Source organism: Tamandua tetradactyla, chromosome 13 (assembly GCF_023851605.1).
Source record: "Tamandua tetradactyla isolate mTamTet1 chromosome 13, mTamTet1.pri, whole genome shotgun sequence".
Lineage (NCBI taxonomy): Eukaryota > Metazoa > Chordata > Mammalia > Pilosa > Myrmecophagidae > Tamandua > Tamandua tetradactyla.
The window spans coordinates 25,218,273-25,237,531 of record NC_135339.1 but is presented as its reverse complement, the minus strand read 5'-3'; the positions used below and the strand labels follow the sequence as shown (position 1 = coordinate 25,237,531).

General features: G+C 48.1%; 2 protein-coding genes across 2 annotated transcripts in view; one reads left to right on the top strand and one right to left on the bottom strand.

Annotated features, from left to right (window-relative positions):
* The window catches only part of CDH23 (cadherin related 23), a 431,052-nt gene extending 427,887 nt beyond the window's left edge, over window positions 1–3,165 (top strand). The window contains exons 67-70 of the mRNA XM_077125003.1: window positions 55–184; window positions 363–485; window positions 954–1,058; window positions 2,021–3,165. Of these exons, the coding sequence (XP_076981118.1) occupies window positions 55–184; window positions 363–485; window positions 954–1,058; window positions 2,021–2,347 (685 nt within the window). The 3' untranslated portion in view covers window positions 2,348–3,165. The remainder of the gene's footprint in view (window positions 1–54; window positions 185–362; window positions 486–953; window positions 1,059–2,020) is intronic.
* A 288-nt stretch (window positions 3,166–3,453) lies between these two features.
* PSAP (prosaposin) overlaps window positions 3,454–19,259 on the bottom strand; it is a 33,587-nt gene continuing 17,781 nt past the window's right edge. Inside the window, exons 3-14 of the mRNA XM_077125004.1 lie at window positions 17,903–17,977; window positions 17,292–17,417; window positions 15,858–16,058; window positions 15,367–15,510; window positions 13,685–13,741; window positions 9,483–9,614; window positions 7,922–8,017; window positions 6,771–6,954; window positions 6,525–6,682; window positions 6,099–6,179; window positions 5,723–5,830; window positions 3,454–4,625 (exon numbers count right to left, since the gene is read on the bottom strand). Coding sequence (XP_076981119.1) covers window positions 4,590–4,625; window positions 5,723–5,830; window positions 6,099–6,179; window positions 6,525–6,682; window positions 6,771–6,954; window positions 7,922–8,017; window positions 9,483–9,614; window positions 13,685–13,741; window positions 15,367–15,510; window positions 15,858–16,058; window positions 17,292–17,417; window positions 17,903–17,977 — 1,398 coding nt within the window. The 3' untranslated portion in view covers window positions 3,454–4,589. The remainder of the gene's footprint in view (window positions 4,626–5,722; window positions 5,831–6,098; window positions 6,180–6,524; window positions 6,683–6,770; window positions 6,955–7,921; window positions 8,018–9,482; window positions 9,615–13,684; window positions 13,742–15,366; window positions 15,511–15,857; window positions 16,059–17,291; window positions 17,418–17,902; window positions 17,978–19,259) is intronic.

Sequence of the window (19,259 nt, the reverse complement as noted above, 5' to 3'; positions counted from 1 at the left end):
GCATCTGTCCACGCCAGCCTTCCCTCCTCACCCCACCCCACTCTCCATCCACAGGGCCAACCCCGTGTGGCTGGATCCTTTCTGCCGGAACCTGGAGCTGGCCGCCCAGGCTGAGCACGAGGACGATCTGCCGGAGAACCTGAGTGAGATCGCTGACCTGTGGGGCAGCCCCACCCGCACCCATGTGAGTTCCAGCTGGAGAGGGCAAGCAGGGGCAGCCCAGGGCCGGGGAGGAGGTGGGCAGGTATTCACCACTGCAGGCCAAGGAGCTGGGTCCTCTAGGGGTCAGTTCCCCTGGGTGACTGGAGGGGAGTGCTGGGGGTGGAACGGAACAGGCCCCAGCTAACATCCCGTCTCCCTAGGGGACTTTTGGGCGTGAGCCAGCAGCAGTCAAGCCTGAGGATGACCGGTACCTGCGGGCAGCCATCCAGGAGTATGACAACATTGCCAAGCTGGGCCAGATCATTCGGGAGGGGCCCATCAAGGTGAGGCCCCACCCTGCAGGCTTCTGCACTCTGCCCTCCCCACCCCACCTCCAACAAGGGCCTGCACCCAGACCCCTGGCTGAGCCTGGACCCTACTTGAGAGGAGGCAGTCAAGAGGGAGGTTCCTGGGAAGCAGCTTTCTCCACCTTCAGGCTCAACCAGACCCTACCCCTCCACTGGGCAACACCACCGAGGCAGAGTCCTGCCCACTCGGCTGATAAAGAGCCATTTCCGCCTGCAGCGGCTGCAGCCTGGCTCTCGGGCTTGAGCCCCTGTGAGTTCTGGCTGGCCGCTGTCACCAGGTGCTTTGGTCTGCCCTGGGAACAGACACCTCTGAGTTCAGTGACACCAGTCACCTTCCATCCCCTCCCTCCAGGCTGTGGGCTGCTATCTGGGCTCACAGGAACCAGGAGGGATGAGCAGGCAGGGGAGGGCCTCAGTGGGGAGATAACCCTTTTCCTCCCCCAGGGTTCCCTGCTGAAGGTGGTCCTGGAGGATTACCTGCGGCTCAAAAAGCTCTTTGCACAGCGGATGGTGCAAAAAGCCTCCTCCTGCCACTCCTCCATCTCCGAGGTAGCGGGGCAGGCCGGGAGCTGTGTGCCGTGCCCCGCCCTGGGGATGCTTCCTCTCTTTTGCTCTCTTGCCACCCTTCTCAGTGACAGTGATGCTCAGCAGCCAAAGACAGCAAGGGGTGGGGTGGGATCCAGGAAGTCAGAAAATGGGCCTTCGGGGGATTCGGGCAGGCTCCCAGGGCAGGGTTTCTCAGATGTGGGGAACCCCAAGAAAATAGCTTTGAGGAGTGATGCCATTTTAAGAAACTGGCTGTCAGGGCCAACATTGGTTTGCCTGCCATGATTATGATTATCATTAGGTCAACATAAAGCCAGACTTTACGTGAAATCCCCAGAACTGCGGCTGGGCCCACCTTCCCACCCAGCCCTGGCTAGAGCAGAATAATCCCATCACAGGCAAGACCCAAGGGCTGCGCAGCGCGCTGCCTCCCCCGCACTTAGTCAGCCCCAGCTTCATCTGTGGACTCTAATTAGCGTTGCTCCTACTTTAGGCCAATTTAGTAACAAACCCAGATAACACAATTACCTCACAGAATTATTTTGTGTGTGTGCGCTTGTGGCAAAACATATGTAACAAAATTTGACGCTTTAACCATTTTTAAGTGTATAACTCAGTGAATTGAATTGCAATCATCACAACTACCTATTTCCAAACTTTTTCATTCACAGGATTTTTACAGATTATCAAAATGAATACAAAGCAGTTCTCACAGGAAGCCTGTACCCCTGAGAACACATCTATAGCACCTAAGGACCCACAGTTCCCCTCTGCCCCAGTTTGAGAAACACTTCTAGAGGCCGGGCAGGGCTGCTGTGGTGTTTCCTGGGGTTCCTTGAGTGGGGCTGGGAGGAAACAGGGACAGAGTAGGATTGGCCCCTTACCCCCTCACCCCTTGGGCCTGGACCCAAGCCGTGTGGGGGTCCCTGAACCATTTCGGGGGGGGGGTCTCCTGCCTCTTGTAGCTGATCCAGGCGGAGCTGGAGGAGGAATCGGGGGACCGCAGCCCGGGTCAGGGCAGCCTGCGCTTCCGCCACAAGCCGCCCATGGAGCTCAAGGGGCCTGATGGGATCCACGTGGCCCACGGCAGCTCTGGCACGCTACTGGCCACTGACCTCAACAGCCTGCCCGAGGATGACCAGAAGGGCCTGGGCCGCTCGCTGGAGACACTGACGGCCGCCGAGGCCAGTGCCTTCGAGCGCAACGCCCGCACTGAGTCTGCCAAGTCCACGCCCCTGCACAAGCTCCGCGACGTGATCATGGAAAGCCCTCTGGAGATCACCGAGCTATGACCCGATGGGGGTGCCTCCCTGGTGTGAGCAACCCCTTTCCCAGTGCAGCCCTCTCCCAGGGCAGGGGCAGGGCTGGCAGGGTCTGGCCCCTCCCAGGCCAGCTCGGTGCACAATCTCGGGTTGGCCCTGGGGCCTGCATCGGCTGCTCAGATGGATTTCATCTTTACCAGACGCTCATTCAGCATCTGCTCTCTACCTTCATAAAATTTGTTATTTTTTTAAGAAAACCAAACAAAAATGCTAAGCATCTAAGGACAAAGTAAGGAGGGTCACTGGGGCCCAGGAATCTGATAACCGGCTCAGTTCAAGTGGGGTTCAAAGAGGCCAAGCAGGCCCTCATCCCCACCCCTCTCCAGCCCCAACAAACAAGTACATCCCTGTCCCCCACACAGAGCAGGAGCCCGGCACGTGGGGAAGGGAGGCCAAGAGCTGGCATTCCCAGCCAGGCCCAACACCTCGGCTTCAGTTCAAGGCCTACTGCCTTCCTGCCACAGCCCTGGCTGGACGTCCAGGCAGAGGCAGAGAAGTCCCTGCTTCCCACATGGCGCAGAGGCAGAGAAGTCCCTGCTTCCCACATGGCCACCAAGGCCCATGACAACAAACAGAGCATCCTCCCATATCACTGGCATCCCCAATGTACCCAGCTCATAAAGAGAAATGACTGATGCTCTGTTCGGTTCTGAATATAGTGTTTGTGTGCATTCCTTTTTTAAACTAAGTTATTCTCCATTTTCCCTAGGTTGTGTTTTCCTGGTACCCCTTGAAAGTTTTTGGAATGGTCTGTTTAAAAAGCAAAGCAACTCACAAAGAACTGACAGTACACTCTGGCTCTGGTCAACTCCTTGTGTGGCTGGGGTGGGGGACAGTGGGCTGGGCCTGAGATGAGCAGGGCAGAGCGGGCCTGGGGCAGGGCTCACTGCAGGTGCCCCGCCTCTTCCCTACTGCTGGCCCTGGGTCTCTCTGGGAGGACTGTGTGAAGTCGATTTTTTTTTTTTAAACATACTGCGTGTTTGCTCTGGCAAAGAGGACTGTAGGACAGCAGGGCATTGAAGGGTCTGTGGCCTCGGAGATGGCTGAGGTGTCAAAGACGCACTCGGACCCAGATCTGGCTGACAGAACTTTATTGTTAAATCACAGAAACTTTATGCAAAAAAACAAAAAAATCGCTAAGTCCACTTAATAGCAACTGCATGTCTTGCTGTCTCCTGGCAACCACAAACAGAACAGAAGCTGAGGCCAAACAGAAGAAGTAGGCCAGCAGACAAGGCCCCCAGACAGTGCCCACTCCCACCTCCAACAGACCCCCCAGCTTGTCATCCTCTAACAGGAAGCCAGAGGCTTAGGAGCTTGCTACCCATATTTATTTGAAAGGAAAGGTCAGAGCTTCTATGAGATGAGCCAGGCTGGGACTGCCGCGAGCAATGGTGGGCCTTCGGTGGCAGAGCCCTCAGCCGCTGGACAGACATGAGTACAGAGCATGGGGCGTCACCACTGTCACAGGCTCACACACACACACACACACACACACACACAAGCCAGGCCCACAGGTGAATTCCCACACACTCCCCCACCCCCACCCCCACACACCCAAGCCCACAGACCCCCAAACAAGGTATCACAAGGAAAAGACACAGGAAAGCAAAATCAAAAGTTGACCCAGGGATAGAAACCCTCTACCCCAACCACTTCCCCTGAGTCATCAGAGGCTTCTTCCCAAACCTCTATTACAGTGGAAACTACAGTGTTTGAAAAGCTTAGCTATTCTCAGCTTCCGTCTCACTTAAAACTGCCTTTGTTTTTGCTTCTTCGCACAGCAGTCATTAGGCCTGGGAAGTGGGAGGATGTCCCCTCAGTGTGTGTGTTTGGGGGTGAGCCTCAGAGGGCCCAGAACAAGGTCCCAGCCACCAAGAGAATGGACGGCCATCTGTCAAGAAGCACTGGCTCATGCTAACATCAAGCGCCCTCTCCGCTTCCTCAGGCAGCCACCATGCAAAGACAGATTATGGACCTCCAGGGAGCATTATGTTATCTGTCTAGCTGAGAGAAAAGTGACACTGAAGTGGCCATGTCAGCAGAGGGAGGCATGTCCCACACTGACAGCGGTGCTACAATAAGGGGTTAAGGACAGGGTGAGGGGAGGGGCCTATTTTTAACACAAAGTCAAAGAGATCTGTGCGTTCAAGTCCCCCAGACACACAAGTAGGAAAACATGCTGCAACTTCTCCAAGATGGAACATTCCTTCTAGTTCCACACGTGACGTTTGCAGTGCTCAACAGCCTGGTAGGAGAGAGGAAACTGGTTTTAGTCTTCAGGTGACTTACTCTATATCCCTGGCCAAATGCATTAGTGTTATCAGATCACCCAGAAACGGGACCTATTTTCTTGTCCTAGATCAGGCAAATGCACCAGACACTGAAGACATAGGGCAGTATCTCATTTAAAACCTAGAAGCATGTGGCCAGAGTTTTGAGGATTCTCAGCCAAGAGTCCCTCTTGCAGGCAGGGCCCAGGAGCCCTTCACCTAGTTACAGTCTGCCTAGAACATCCTGCAGGGTAGGCTGCACAAGGCCCTCGAGCACAGATACCCAGGACAGCAAGAGAAACCAGATCCCTGGCTGCACATGCTGCCACAGATGGACTGGACCTGGCTGGAAGAAGGCCTCTGCTCCTCCCTACAGTGGCTCAAGACCCACATGATACAACCCCCTAACAAAGCCACAGTCAGGCCGCCACTAGTCAAAAAGAACCCCAGTGAGGATGAAAACATTGTGCAAAGGAACATTAAGCAACAGGGGCCAGTCAAAACCTACTCCCCCACCCCCCAGGAAAGAAGCAAGGGCCACCCGAAGAGTAGCTGCCCAGCCAGGACAGCTCCTCAGCACGCTGGTGGTGGCTGGGCAGAGGCCAACGCTCAGAGCATTGAAGCAGAACTCCGCTTGGCTTTGGAGTGAAGACCTAGGCCAGGCTCCAGCAGAGACAAATGTGACCCAAGGGTAAGAGGACTTGTGCAAGGATTAGGACAGTCTAAGAGGCCTTGTGCAATGCCTAGCGCAAAAGGTCTCCCCCAGGAGAGACCACTGTCAAATGGAAGTGAAGATAAAAGCAACAAAGTAGACCAAAAAAAAAACCCTCACGTTGCCAGCCTAGACTCCCCAAAGCCAAGGACACAATCAGCCTACTTTGCTACACCTTAGCTGGGTGGTGGCCATGGGTAAGGCACATTCAGGGCCCTGATCTTTCCACCTGCCTACACGCAGGGTAGAGAGCTGATCCTTTAGGTTCCTGCTGAAGTCAAATATCAAGAGGGCAGGATTCTGATGCAGAGAACCCTATTCGCAAGGCAGTTCTATTGAGCAGGCCACAGAGCTACTTACATTGCACTGGGATGCTGTCTCCAGATTCTGGCACCAGTAGCTTGGGCCCCACACACACTTCTCAGTCCCCAGAAGAGGCTTATGCGCTGTGGGGCAGGCCCCAATTTTCTATATAGTGAAGAAAGAACAAAAGAAAGGGGAAGAATTAGATCTGTCCAATTAATCCTTTTCAAAACAAAAGATTATCAGCCTCTAGAAGCTAGAATCAGAGCGCTGAAAGCAAGTGGGTTTAGGGCTACTTCTTTGCTCTCACACGCTCCACCCCCAGAGACTCTGCCCATGGCTGATCCTCTCAGAGGAACCTTTGCAGGGTCCATGCAGCGCCTCACAGATGAGGCCTGCCCGAAAGAACACACATGTGCCCAGTGACACTTACCAAGCACACAAAGGAAGGGTCCAACACCTCCACCAGCACTTCCAGCAGCACAGGCTCATACTGAGTCACAAACTCATCACACTGTTGAATAAAATAGGGATACGGAGCAGGTCTAGGCATGCCCAAGCAGAGTGGAGTAGGGGAGGGCTGGTGATGCGCTATTTCGAGTCCCTGACATTCCCAGTCCAGCTGTCTCTGGGGCCTCCCTTCCAAGACACCACCCCTCCAACAGGCCTCACCAGCTCTCAGGTTATTTTATCCCATTGGCTCACTAGAGCCTTTAAGTAGAACCGTATAAAACTCCATACCTGGAGGTAGAAATAACTGGTTTTCCATCAGGGGTACAATCAGTGAGCTACCCTATCCCAGCCTTTGCACATCCCTGTTTGGTTCTGACATTGGGGCCTACAGCAGTCTAGGGCACACCTGCTTCTGGTAAGGATCAGGCAGGAAGCTGCAGCCTTTCTCGAGAGCATCCAGGATCTCCTGCTTTGTGCTGTTTTTCTCCAGGTTGTGATCCAAATAGGTAACCAGCTTCTTGCAGACCTCACAGAAGCCACCGTCCTTCTGCCGAGTCACATGTGCTACAGAAGAAAGCACAGGCTCAGCGCTGGTAGCACCCTTCCAGACTAAGAGGAGCCCCATCCTCACTCCAGAGTACCCTGAACTCACCTGTCAGGGCAGGTAACCCCTGGGTGGAACAGAAATGGAGGAAGCCGCACACCAGGTCAGGGCTCATCTCATCCAGGAGCGACAGGATGGACGGGCCATAACTGTCCACCACATCTTGGCACTCTTCGGACATGGAGGTGGGCAATTTTGAGCATAACTTCTCCAAACTGCGGATTATTTCTTGCTGAAACACACGAAGACAGGATCACAAGAGAAGATGAGAGCTGGGCAGGGGTGGAAAAGATTCTGAAAATACCAACACGATAGGAAACCAGTCAAGAGCAAGGTGCTGTTGTTTCTTCCCCAAAAGACTAAAATGGGGGATGTGGTAGTTACATTCAGGTGTCAACTTGGCCAGGTGAAGGCACCTAGTTCTGTTGCTGAAGACATGAGCCAATGATACCTGAACCTCATCTGTTGCTCATTACATCTGCAGTCGGCTAAGAGGTGTGCCTGCTGTGATGAATGATGTTTGACTTAATTGGCTGGTGCTTAAATGAGAGAGCACAAGGTAGCACAGCCCAAGCAGCTCGGCATACCTCATCTCAGCACAAGTAGCTCAGCTCAGGCTTTTGATGATGCAGAAAGAAATCACCCCAGGGAAAGCTGTTGGAACCCAGAGGCCTGGAGAGAAGGCCAGCAGAGATCACCCTGAGCCCTCCCACGTAAGAACCTCAGATGAAAGTTAGCTGCCTTTCCTCTGAAGAACTAACGAAATAAATAAATTGGTTTTATTAAAAGCCAATCCATCTCTGGTTCTGGAACAAGATGTGTCTACATGTAACATGTGAGAGCTGGGCCCCTGGACAAAGAGGATACAAGCCCCATGGGCATGAGGACACTGAGTTCACCACTCTGGTCTAAACCCCTAGAACAGTGCCTGGTCCATAATATGGGCCAAATAAAAACTGCATTCTGGCAGCTAGCAAACTAGAACAGGGAGCAAAGTGGGCCCCCTCTGGGCTGGGGGTCCACTAGTAGGAAACACCTTTTAAAAGGTGGAGAAGTAGTTATACGTATCCCCAAGCTAGTTAAACACCAACAAGAACCAAGGACACCTCTTCCATTGGATTCTCCCACTACGACAGCTTGGCTCAAGGGGACAGGAGAGGGGGCCTCCTCAGGAGGAGGGGTCAGCCACATCTACACACCTCAGTTCTATTGTTGTCAATCATCTTGACGACCTCCTTCACCACGTACTCACACGCCTCACAGGCAATATCAGCCTTTGCCTGGACCAGGTCCTTCTGTTAAAAGGGTAGAGAACACTTTAATGCCAAGACCCTCGCCCCTTGGTCCAGATGAGTGCCTCTAAAGATGGGACACAGACGGCAGGGCAAGTTAGGTGGTCAAAGTCACACAAAGAGTCACTGCTAATTGGATTCAAAATGAAATGTGGCTTCTCCCCAATGTCCAAGTTGAATTCAGTGAGGGATTCAGCTCTCCTCAATCCCTATTACCATCAGCACCCCATGCTCGCCCTCCAAAGACATAATTCATACTTTAGGAGACGGAAACAGTCCCCTTAGCAACCTTCTTCTACCCCAAAGAGCTGTCCACATGAAGGTGCATTTGGTTATAATCATACCATCATTCAATGCTCATCTGGGAAGGGGGACCCTGGAACAGAGTGAGGGATTCTAATGCTATTTAAAGGAGAAGAGTTGTAATCACATTTCAGGTCTGCTCCTGCATCTCCCAAATCTCACAGCACCTGAGAATATTTTTCCAGAGCCTATTTTTAATAAAGCAACACTGTTTAACAGAACTTTATGACAACAGAATGGAAATATTCTCTGCCTGTACCACATGTGTCTCCTGAGCACATGAAATGTAGTTAGTCAAACACAGGAACTCAATTCTTTAATTATAGTTGCGCATGGCTACTGGCTACTGTATTGGACCACTCAGCTTTAGAGGCTAACTCTATCTGTCCTTCATGCTCTCTGGCCATTAACTAGGTCAGCAGGGGGATCTGGGGAGGGCAGGTAAATGGCTATGCTTCCCTGACTCCATCTGAGAGCCCTTCCTGTGGGCCACACGCTCTGTGTGTGCACAAACAGGTTGGCAGAGGGACACAAATTGTCAAGTGACTCAGGGGGTTGATGTGTCTACATGTAACATGTGAGCTGGGTCCCTGGACAAAGAGGGTGCAAGCCCCATGGGCATGAGGACACTGAGTTAACCACTCTGGCCTAAACCCCTAGAATAGTGCCTGGTCCATAATATGGGCCAAATACAAATTCATTGTGGAAAGAAGTAAGACCGTGCTAAGGAAACAATATACACATGCACTGGGAGACAGCATGCCCAGAGGCTCCTGCAAAGAGAGCAGTGCTCTGGGAATACCAAGTATATTCTGGTGATACAATACAAGAAAGGACATGGACAAGGACCCAGAAAGAACATCTGAAAACGTTAGGTAGGAGCCAATGAAAAATCATGTGTGGCCGGCTGAAAATACGCAGACTTGACCCCATGGGCTCTACGATTTATAACCAAGGAGATTAAGGATTTTGCAAGAACTCTGGGGGCTGCTTTCAAATGGAGAATGCCATAAACTAGAAGAAGTCTCCTCTCTTTAGGAGCCAGGCAGGAAACCAAAAAAATACATGACTTGTCAGCTGTGACACAAAAGGGAGTATGGGTCAATAAGACGGCTCCACAGGGAACCGTGGCCTGGGCAGTACATGACAGGGGCCCCCTGGGTACCTTAATGGGCTCCACCAGCTCCAGGGCAGGGATGACGTTCTCAGAGGCAACTTTGGCAGGAATCAGAGTCTGTATGGACATGTCCTTCCCCTCTTCACAGAACCCAACCAGACCACAGATCTCCTTGGGTTGCTGAAGAAAGCACACAAAATCCAATCAGATGCAGGCCTGTGCCCTCCCCTCAGACCCTACTCTCTCTACAAAGACAGGAGTGCGAAAGAGTGTACCCCAGTCCCACCATCAAGGCTGACTCCCCACCAGATGAGCAGATGCCATATTAAACTTTAAGGGGTTCATGTCCAAAAGCACAGCATATGTCCCAGCTACACCTGGAGAAGAAGGCCATGCAAAGCTATGAAAGGAGATCAAACAGAACCACTGTGTTTGTCACTTCAATCAGGGCACATCCTAAGGAAGCCAATTTCCCCAACACCTTTAACAGACCATTAAAACATATCCAGGGACATCTGGTCTGCTCTACAACCCATTTTTCAGTTGAGCTAGCTCACTCTGCAATAGAAAGCTAGATGCTTTTCAAAAGATCATCTATGTCCATAAACTAACAGATTTGTTAGAAATAAACTATGCTATCCCTTTTGGTAGCAGGACCCTTTAAAATAACACCTTAAGAAGGGGAAATGTTGGCTTTTTAATAAACTTCACAACACAGCACTTAAAAACTTGATTGTTCCAAATTGGTGAATCACTTCAATTCACAAGGTCCCTGAACTGATCTTCCCTTTCATTAGCCAGACACTAAGCCACAGAGAACTAGCTAACTTGGACAGCATCTTGACCATGGCACTATGATGATGGCCAAGGGAGAGAGGAAAGCATACATCCTTTATATACTTTGTCAACCAAATGCAACCAGCAATTAGTTCTGGGCCAGATGGCATTTGCCTCCCCACCGCCAAGCCATAAAGCAGTGAGAACAGGACAGCTAAAAAAGAATCCTGTAAAAGGAAGAGAGCTGGACCACGAGTATGGTTCATCTACTTTTAACATCTAGAAGGCTCTAAAATCATATTAAGGGCAGACAAGTCTGCAAAGTACATCCAACTACCTTATCTTCTGACACATCTTAGAAGGGGGAAAAAAACAGAATGAGGTATAAGACAGATTAAGTTCTCTCTCTCTAAAAAAAAAAAGATAAGATTCAAGAATCAGCATTGTTCTAAACCCTTGAGGAGGCCCAAGTAAGCATTCAGGTATTTTAGTCAAAGTTCTCTCTCTTTAGACCTCAAAATACCTTTGAATAATCTCTAATCACTAGGGCCCCAAAACGGCACTGACTCAGAGCTGGCCCTGAGGCTCCAATTAAGCACTAATTAAGTGAAGGATCAAGCATGGTCAGGGGCCCAATTTCCATATCATACCACAGACAAGTAGTATGACTGGTTCCAGATCCCACGGTACCCATCACCCAGAGGGACAGAAGCCACAATCAAGAAATTGTTTCCACTCTCTGGATTCGACAGACAAGGAAACTGTCTGCTCACTGTATGCAAAGTATTTGCCCAAGCAGCAAAAGCATTTCTGGAGTTATGAAAAACAGAACCGGACTAAAGACATGCAGTGCTCATTCGCATCATGACAGACACAAAGGACCCCTGGAAGTCAGCCCTGCATTCATAGATGCTCAGGCACCTCCAGGGCCACCCTTGGCTCATCTCTGTCACCCTGGCAACCTATATGCAGGCGTGTAGCGCATTGATTCTGACCAGAGCGCAAGGCTCTGCTGCTTTAGTTTTCTGACCCCTTGAAGAGATGAGAGCCCCAACCCGCCCCCAATACCTAGAGTTCTGAAGCTCAGAGGAGAGGTGAAGCTCTCCCCAATCTACTGAGGAGGAACCCTAACTTTCCCACTCCTTGTATCTGTCAGAGCTGGTCATGCCATACAAAATAAAATTAGCAAAAATAACTAAGAGAAGCAGCAGACCACTAATACAAGCTAATTGCCCATCACATACCTGATCCTGCTGTTGAGAACAAAAAAACAGGAAATCGAGGTGAAAATAAGAGAAAGGAAAGGACACAATAGTTAAGAAAAATAAAAACAATTAAGCAGTTAATCAGGTATAAGGATGTCACAAAGAAGCTTAAGGAAAACGCCCTTGCCATCAGACATTAGGAAACCACCCTCTCCTATTCTTGTGTCTACAGGGATCTGAAAGCTACTCTGGCCCTCAAGGAGGGACCACAATGTCCTGCTCGTGTGCACTGTCCCCTCAGCCCTAACATACCAAGTCATTTTCAAAACACTGGGCTGCATGTCTCAGCCCCCTGGGAATTGTCATTTGATGAAGCGGCCTCTATCATTAAGAGGCCAAACCCTGCCACACTGCAAAGACTTGTCTACAGGTTACTGATGTTCAGTGAAACAGAATCATGGGGCTGCACAAATAAGGGACACGTGCTATAATATAAAAACCACACCCATGTAGTTCATGGGTTAGAAAGCCCGCCTTCCCTGTGGGTTCGTTTCCTGGACCATGCATCCCCCACCACCCCAAAAAAAAAAGCCCCACCCAGAGGGATCACAGATCCTGAACCACAAACTCTCCATGGCCCGGGGCCTCATGGCAATCTAGTCCCAGTGGCCTGTATGGCAGCAGGAAAGATGATTCGACATTTTATCAAAAGTCTTAAAATTTCGCTTGGACTTCAATTCAGCAATTTCAGCTTTAGTTATGAATATTAAGGGAAATAAGCAGGGACTGCATATATATTTGGCTAAAAGGATGTTCATTCATGCTTTTTATCCCAAGGACAAAACTGAAAACAACCTAAATATCCAGCAAAAGGAATTGGTTATAGAAATGATGTTCTATTCAGAGTGGAATATTATGCAGCCACATAAAAATGATTTGTATAAAAATATTTAATGACCAGTATATTTTTTTAAGCAAAAAATACAAGCTACAAAACAAAGAAGTATATATAATATGACCCTACCTGTGTTTTAAAAACCTCAAGTGATTTTTTTGCTTTGGGAAGTATTATTGATATTTTCCAAAACTTTCTACACAGTATAACTTTAATGAGAAATATATTTTCAAGCTAGCTATAAGGAAGCACTTAATTAAATCAAGCTGCATCAAAAGCTTATTTTTACCTGCTTTAGATGCCTGCCTTTGTAAAACTGTTTTTCATGCTTTAGAACAATGTAGGGTGTGGATAAGTTTCAAACTCTCGTGCACGAATGGATTACTTCAGTGGTTAGACCAGGGTTAGACAAAACTTTTTCTGTAAAGACCCAGATTATAAATATTTCAGGCTTTGTGGGCCGTAAGGTTTCTATTACAGTTAATGTGCTGATCTAGCACAAAACCTAAATGAAGCGGGCATGGTTGTGTTCCAATAAAACTATATTTACAAAAACATGTGGCGAACCATAGTTGGCTGACCCTTAGGTTAGAGAACAAGCTCATGGACTATGACAGAGACAAAATGCAACCCCTGCCCCCGAATCCCTCAGGTTCAGGAACTCTGATACCACATTGGCCATATAAAATTTTGCTGAGACAAGCTAGATGGCTCAGAACAAGTGCGTCATCGTTTCAAGGATGTCACCCTGATCTAAGAAAGCCAGTGCACCTCCCAATAATTTGTAAGGATGCCTTCAAACCTCCCTGCTCTGTTTTCTGCATGGGGCTAGCTAGCTACTTTTCCATGAGCAAGGAATGTAAAAGCAGGATCCATATGTTCTCCCTCTAATAATGAATGAATGCTACCATCTAGATATACTGGACATGAGCCTGGGAGTTACAGGCTCAAGTAGCACTACAGCTAACTCTGCTGCAGTGCACATAACGAGTCTGGGTGGCAGGGCACATTGCCTTCCAAAACCCAGGCTATGACAGCAATTCTCAAGCCTAGCTTTGCTACAGAGCAAACTTTCTATGGGTCTCCAGGTTAAAGCCATTTTCTAGATATCTGACAGTCAGCTCACATGGGCACAAGCAAACAGGCTGCCAAGAAGTAGCCAAGGCAGTCGTGGGGATCAAGCTGCTTCAGCCTTTCCCAGGGGCAATCCTGAGATTGCCAGTGGAGAGCTGCTGGTCAAAGAGAACTTACTTTGGCTCCATTCAGTGCCCTAAGGTGAAAAGGGGGACTAAGCCATAATTTTCAAAATCCCTGGGAACTGCAAACTTTGAGACAAAGCACCATGCTGGTAAGGGGTTTCCCCCACCACCTACCATATGCATCATCATCTGGATAGCAATTTCAGAATACTGGTTGATATAGTTCTTGCACTGTGGAGAAAGAAGCAGGTTGTTAGTTGAACTGATTGCTGCAAAAATGCACCTGATACCCCCAGCATTTGTAAGTGTATCAACTGGTGACCAAGTAAGTTTCCAAGAGGGGGACTGAAAAACGTCTTCTCTAGGCAGTTTGTGTAAGGTAAAAATGACAATTTGGTTATTCTGCAACTTATCATAGGTAAACATCTGTGCAGTAGATATTCTAAAAAGATTTTCAAGGTCACTTAAGAGAACCTTAGAGATGCTGTCCTCCAATCTACCTTATTTTATGGCCCAAACCTGTCCCAACTACAATGAATACGGCTACAAAATACGGGAGAAGAGAGCCCCAACCCGCTCCCAATACCTAGAGTTCTGAAGCTCAGAGGAGAGGTGAAGCTCTCCCCAATCTACTGAGGAGGAACCCTAACTTTCCCACTCACTCCTTGTATCTGTCAGAGCTGGTCATGCCATACAAAATAAAATTAGCAAAAATAACTAAGAGAAGCAGCAGACCACTACTACAAGCTAACTGCCCATCACATACCTGATCCTGCTTCAGAAGCCGAGATTACTACAATAAAATACACTGACATATTCTTGGTCAAAATCATAAAGTTTAATCCAGAAAACACAAGTTATAATGATTTTCAAAACTCCCTATTTTCATACAAATGCAGGTATTTTCAGGATACCCTCATAAAACACCTCTTTTTATTCTTGGTGTTATACTTGGGGTGCCTCTCCAGTGTGCAGATGACGTGTGACATGAGAGCCTCAGAGAAGGTCAAACTGGGGAAACCTATTAAGACAATGATATGCAAAGACACTCTGATGAGGTTAAAGGACTCCAGGCTTTCAGGATAAAGCGAATGCTACTGTGACATGTCATTCCTAGAGAATATGTCATTAGAGAAAAAACGACAGCTCATGGAGCCAGCCATTCCCACTAGGAAAGATAGAAACATTCAGCTTTAGATCCCAGACCTATGGCATTATTACAACTGACTTACCACATTCCACAGACTAGCAGAAATTTTTCAGCTGTAAAGTACTAAGCTGGCATTTTGGACTAATGTGTTAATCTCCTAAGTGTGGTTAAAGTGACAAGGTTCTAAGAAATGCAACCATCAAAGGTGCTAGCAAAAGAGTTTGGGCCTGCAGGACTAACATCTAGCAAGGTCCATGAAGGCTTTCCAGGTAAACTTCCAACAAACCAGCCTGCCAGCTTCCCACGGACCACAGCCCACTTGCTGTGGGTAACACACCTTCCCACTTAGAACTGCGCGTCCAAGTCTCATACAAAACCACCAGTCTCAACAACTGGACTGGAAGTAGTTCAAATGGATTCCTTGTACATATGGTGACCGAGGAGGAGGAAAAGTTTCACAAAAATGGTTTTCATCCACGATTTTTGCCCCAAGAATTTTGTTGCATATTTAGATCTGATTAACTTTAGTACTCACCACCTACTCTGGCTGCTTTTTGGGAAAAAGGAAAAGGTAGCTGTTTGAACCATCTCTCCTTAAAAGCAGTTAGGTGGGGAATTAAAATAGCACTCTGGGAATTGACAGATTATGCTTTCTTGGTTCCCCTGGCCCAGAACATTCTCCAGTGTGTGATGAGATCAGGTTTACCAGATCGGCCATGCCAGGCCCCAGGCGGTCACACTCCTCCTTGGCGTGGTCCACCAAGGCCTCAACAAAGGTGGAGTTGGTCCTTACAGCGTTCTGGATGTCAGTCACTATCTGAATGCAGTCCTGGCAGACATCCCCACCAACCTACAGAGACAGAGAGTCAGGCTGTAAAATACTGAAAATTCCTACGGCAACTGAGAGGATGCAAATTCTTAGCACAATGTCCTTACAGTGCTGTTACAGGCTTTAAGATTATACAGGTTAAAATCAACTGGGCTCGGTTTTAGTAAAACTTAATGGGAAGTGGGAAGAATCTTTGCATATTTTAAGTATTCCATTCTTTAGAATCTCCACGGTACGAGCCCGGCCCATGTAAGGACAGAAACAAATGAAGGGGTGAGCCCCCTGACCACAGACACACACCCCAGAGGCCTTCACTGTCCCTTTCACATCTCAGTTCCAAGCCTCCACAGCCCAAGCTGCTGCCTTACCTTGGGCTGGGACTTGCTGCGGGGCCCCTCCTGCGGGTACAGGAGGAGGGGAATGTTGGCCATGAAGGGAGCCACCAACTCAGACATGTCCAGTTCTGGAATCTTATTGGACTCGAGCTGTTTCTGGTGATTCAGCTCTGCCAGGTGCTTCTGAAGAGACTCACAGAGATTGAGAGCAGAGCACACCTCCCCAGGCTGGCTCTGGAGGGAAAGAGAGCCCAGTTGAAAATCCTCTTCCCAGAAAAAAGAAAACAGGCCACCTTGGAGTTGGTCCCTTTCTTTAAACCCAAGAAACAAAACTTTTTCCTGCTCAAAAATCTTATCTCCACTCCCCATCAGCTCTTCTTTCAAACATGCCTGAATTGGGGGGTGGGATGGGGAGGGTGCGGTGTGCGATAAATCAGCAGTCCTGGGCCACTTCCTTTCTCTCCCCAGAGAAAGAATCCACCGGTTTTAAATACCTTCCATACACTGACAGCTCGTGGGTTTACATCTCTTGCTCCGACTCACGTCTACATGCCACCTGACAGGCACCACAAACTTACATCCAAAACAACACCTCAATTTCACCCTGACAACCTGCTCCTTCTCAACTCCATCTCCGTCTTAGCAAACAGCACCACCATCATCCTCCCTCCACGGCTCAAGTCAGCCACCTGAAGACCTCGACTCTCCCCTCTCCTGTACATTCCCTTCACTCAGTAAGTCCAAAACAGAATTTGCCACTATCATACAACCTCCTGACTGTCCTGCCAGCTCCCCTCCTTAAAAACAGGGTGACCTGCTGCCTTTGGAATCCTTAAACGTGCCCCGAAAGACCTTGCCTAATGTGACCTTGGTCTACCCCACCAAAGCCTGGAGCCTGCCTCGCAACACTCCAGCCTGTTTTTCATATCCTCTTCTTTTTCAGGGCTTTTCCCGACTCCACCAACCCGGCTCCGTAGTCACTGCCAAATACCCAGCCCCTGGCACATGGCTGTTGATTCTTGTTGAATGGAAGAGGTACATTCTTCTAGGTGAACCCACAAGTAATTTCCTTGAAATTATCCCTTAGGATAAATTCAAAGAAATGAAATTAATTGATTGCCCAAAGGAACAGACAAGGATCTGATCAGCACCCATAAATGGTATATATGCCAGTTTATATTCCTTCAGCAATTCTACAAGTTCCCACTTCTTGCACCCTCGCCACACCTAGAAAGATTTTAGGTAAAGCCACTTGCCCAACCTCTTTCTCTGCAAGAGCCAAAACGTTCACTAACTTTATGAGCACAGTATTCTGCTATGCCAAAGATATTTTGAGTATCACAACTGTTGTGAAGGGTAGTTGAGGAAATCAATCTATGAACATTGTATTGTCACTCCAATCTGATCTGGGACCTCCCTGCACCCCAGAAGTACTTACAGGGAAAAGACTATTCTCCCATCACTTACCAATTGTCCTTTAATCATGTCCAAAATGACCGGGAGGTAGGAATCAACTATCTCCTTACACACGGCAGACATGTTCGGCTTAGGAAGCCAATCACAGGTCCTCTCCAAGTAAGTGAGGATCTCCACCTACAGGGACACAACGTGAGGGGAAAATGAGATGGGCCCGTTCGCTAAAAATGGACTGAAAGCAAGAGAGGCCCTCTGTAACTCCAGACAGATGGAAAAAGCCAGTCTTCAGGGAACAGGCACTGGGAACTGAGAGCAGATATTCAAATGTGACCTAAAAGCTAACAGTACACAATAAAAAAATCTCTGTTAACCTTGGGCATTTAACACATGGTCCAGGGCTCAGCGAACTACAGTCCTTAGTCTATTTTTGTACAGCCAGGAGCAAACAATGGTTTTCACATTTCTAAAGCCTTAAAAAAAAAAAATGTGACCAAGACATTTATGGATCATATTTATGTGACCCATAAAGCTTAAAATATTTACTTCTTGGCCCTTTGAGCAGTCTGCCCACCCCCAGTCCACTGCTCCTGAGGCCCTCCAGCCACAGCTCCTGAAGAGCCAGCCCCCCGGCAGTGCGCACACAGCCCCTCCCGGCAGCTCACCTCAGTGGCATTGTTTTTCAACATGTTGCCAACTTCAGTAACGACATCCTTGCATATGTCACAGGAAAGGGATTTCTGAAGGGAAAGAACATGAGGGAGAGATTTCTGTATTTGTAACTGTAGGACATAATTCACGCCTCACACATGACATTAACCAGCTTGGCCTTTTTCATATGTTATCTGGTTAGGGGCACAACCGTGGCCACGTCCCACAAGGGCCATCCTGGTCCCCAGCCTAAATGAGAAGTACTGGGACACCAAGGGGAAAGAACTAGGTGTGATTTACCATAAGAGTCTGGGTTTCTGAGGTATAGGTTTTTTGTTGTTGTTTCTTTTTTTTTTCTATTATTGTTTTAATTCTTATTCTGTTGTCTTTTTATTTCTTTTTCTAAATCGATGCAAATGTACTAAGAAATGATGAATATGCAACTATGTGATGTTATTAAGAATTACTGATTGTACATGTAGATTGGAATGATTTCTAATTGTTTTGTTAATTCTTTTTTTAATTAATAAAAAAAAGAATTATGCTAAAAAAAGAAAAAAAAAAAAAAAAGAGTCTGGGTTTCAGGGGAATAGACAGATTTTTCTCATGTCTTGTTCCCTCAGTATCTTACTCAGTGCACATGGTACGAGTCAAATTTTCTACTCATACATGGAATCTTCAATAGAGCATGAGATTTTGTAGGTTTGTCCAGTGTGATGCCCCAATAAATCCCAGAGTGATTTGAACAGTGAATAAAGAAGTATTTGCAAAGTCCCCTTGGGGGAATGGCAAGAAATGGAAAATTCAACTTTCTCATTTGGAGAATTCCTGATATTCTCACAAGCAGTGGGGACAATCAAAGTAATAGGCCAAGCCCTCAATCTTGGGGTTTCTCCCTATGAAACTTAACCTCACAAAGGATAGGCTAAGCCTACTTAAAATTAGGCCTAAGAGTCACCCCCAAGAGAACCTCTTTTGTTGCTCAGATGTGGCCTCTCTCTCTCAGCCAACACGGCAAGCAAACTCACTGCCCTCCCCCTCTACATGGGACATGACTCCCAGGGCTGTAAACTTCTCTGGCAATATGGGACAGAAATCCTAGAATAAGCTAGGACTCAAAAAACCTTCTCCACCAGAAAGGGGAATAGAGAAATGAGACAAAATAAAGTTTCAGTGGCTGAGAGATTTCAAACAGAGTTGAAAGGTTATCCTGGAGGTTATTCTTGCACATTATATAGATATCCCCTTTTTAGTTTAAGGTGTATTACAGAGGATAGAGGGAAGTGCCTGAAACTGTAGAGCTGTGTTCCAGTAGCCATGTTTCTTGAAGATGAATGTATAATGATAAAGCTTTCACAATGTGACTTTGTA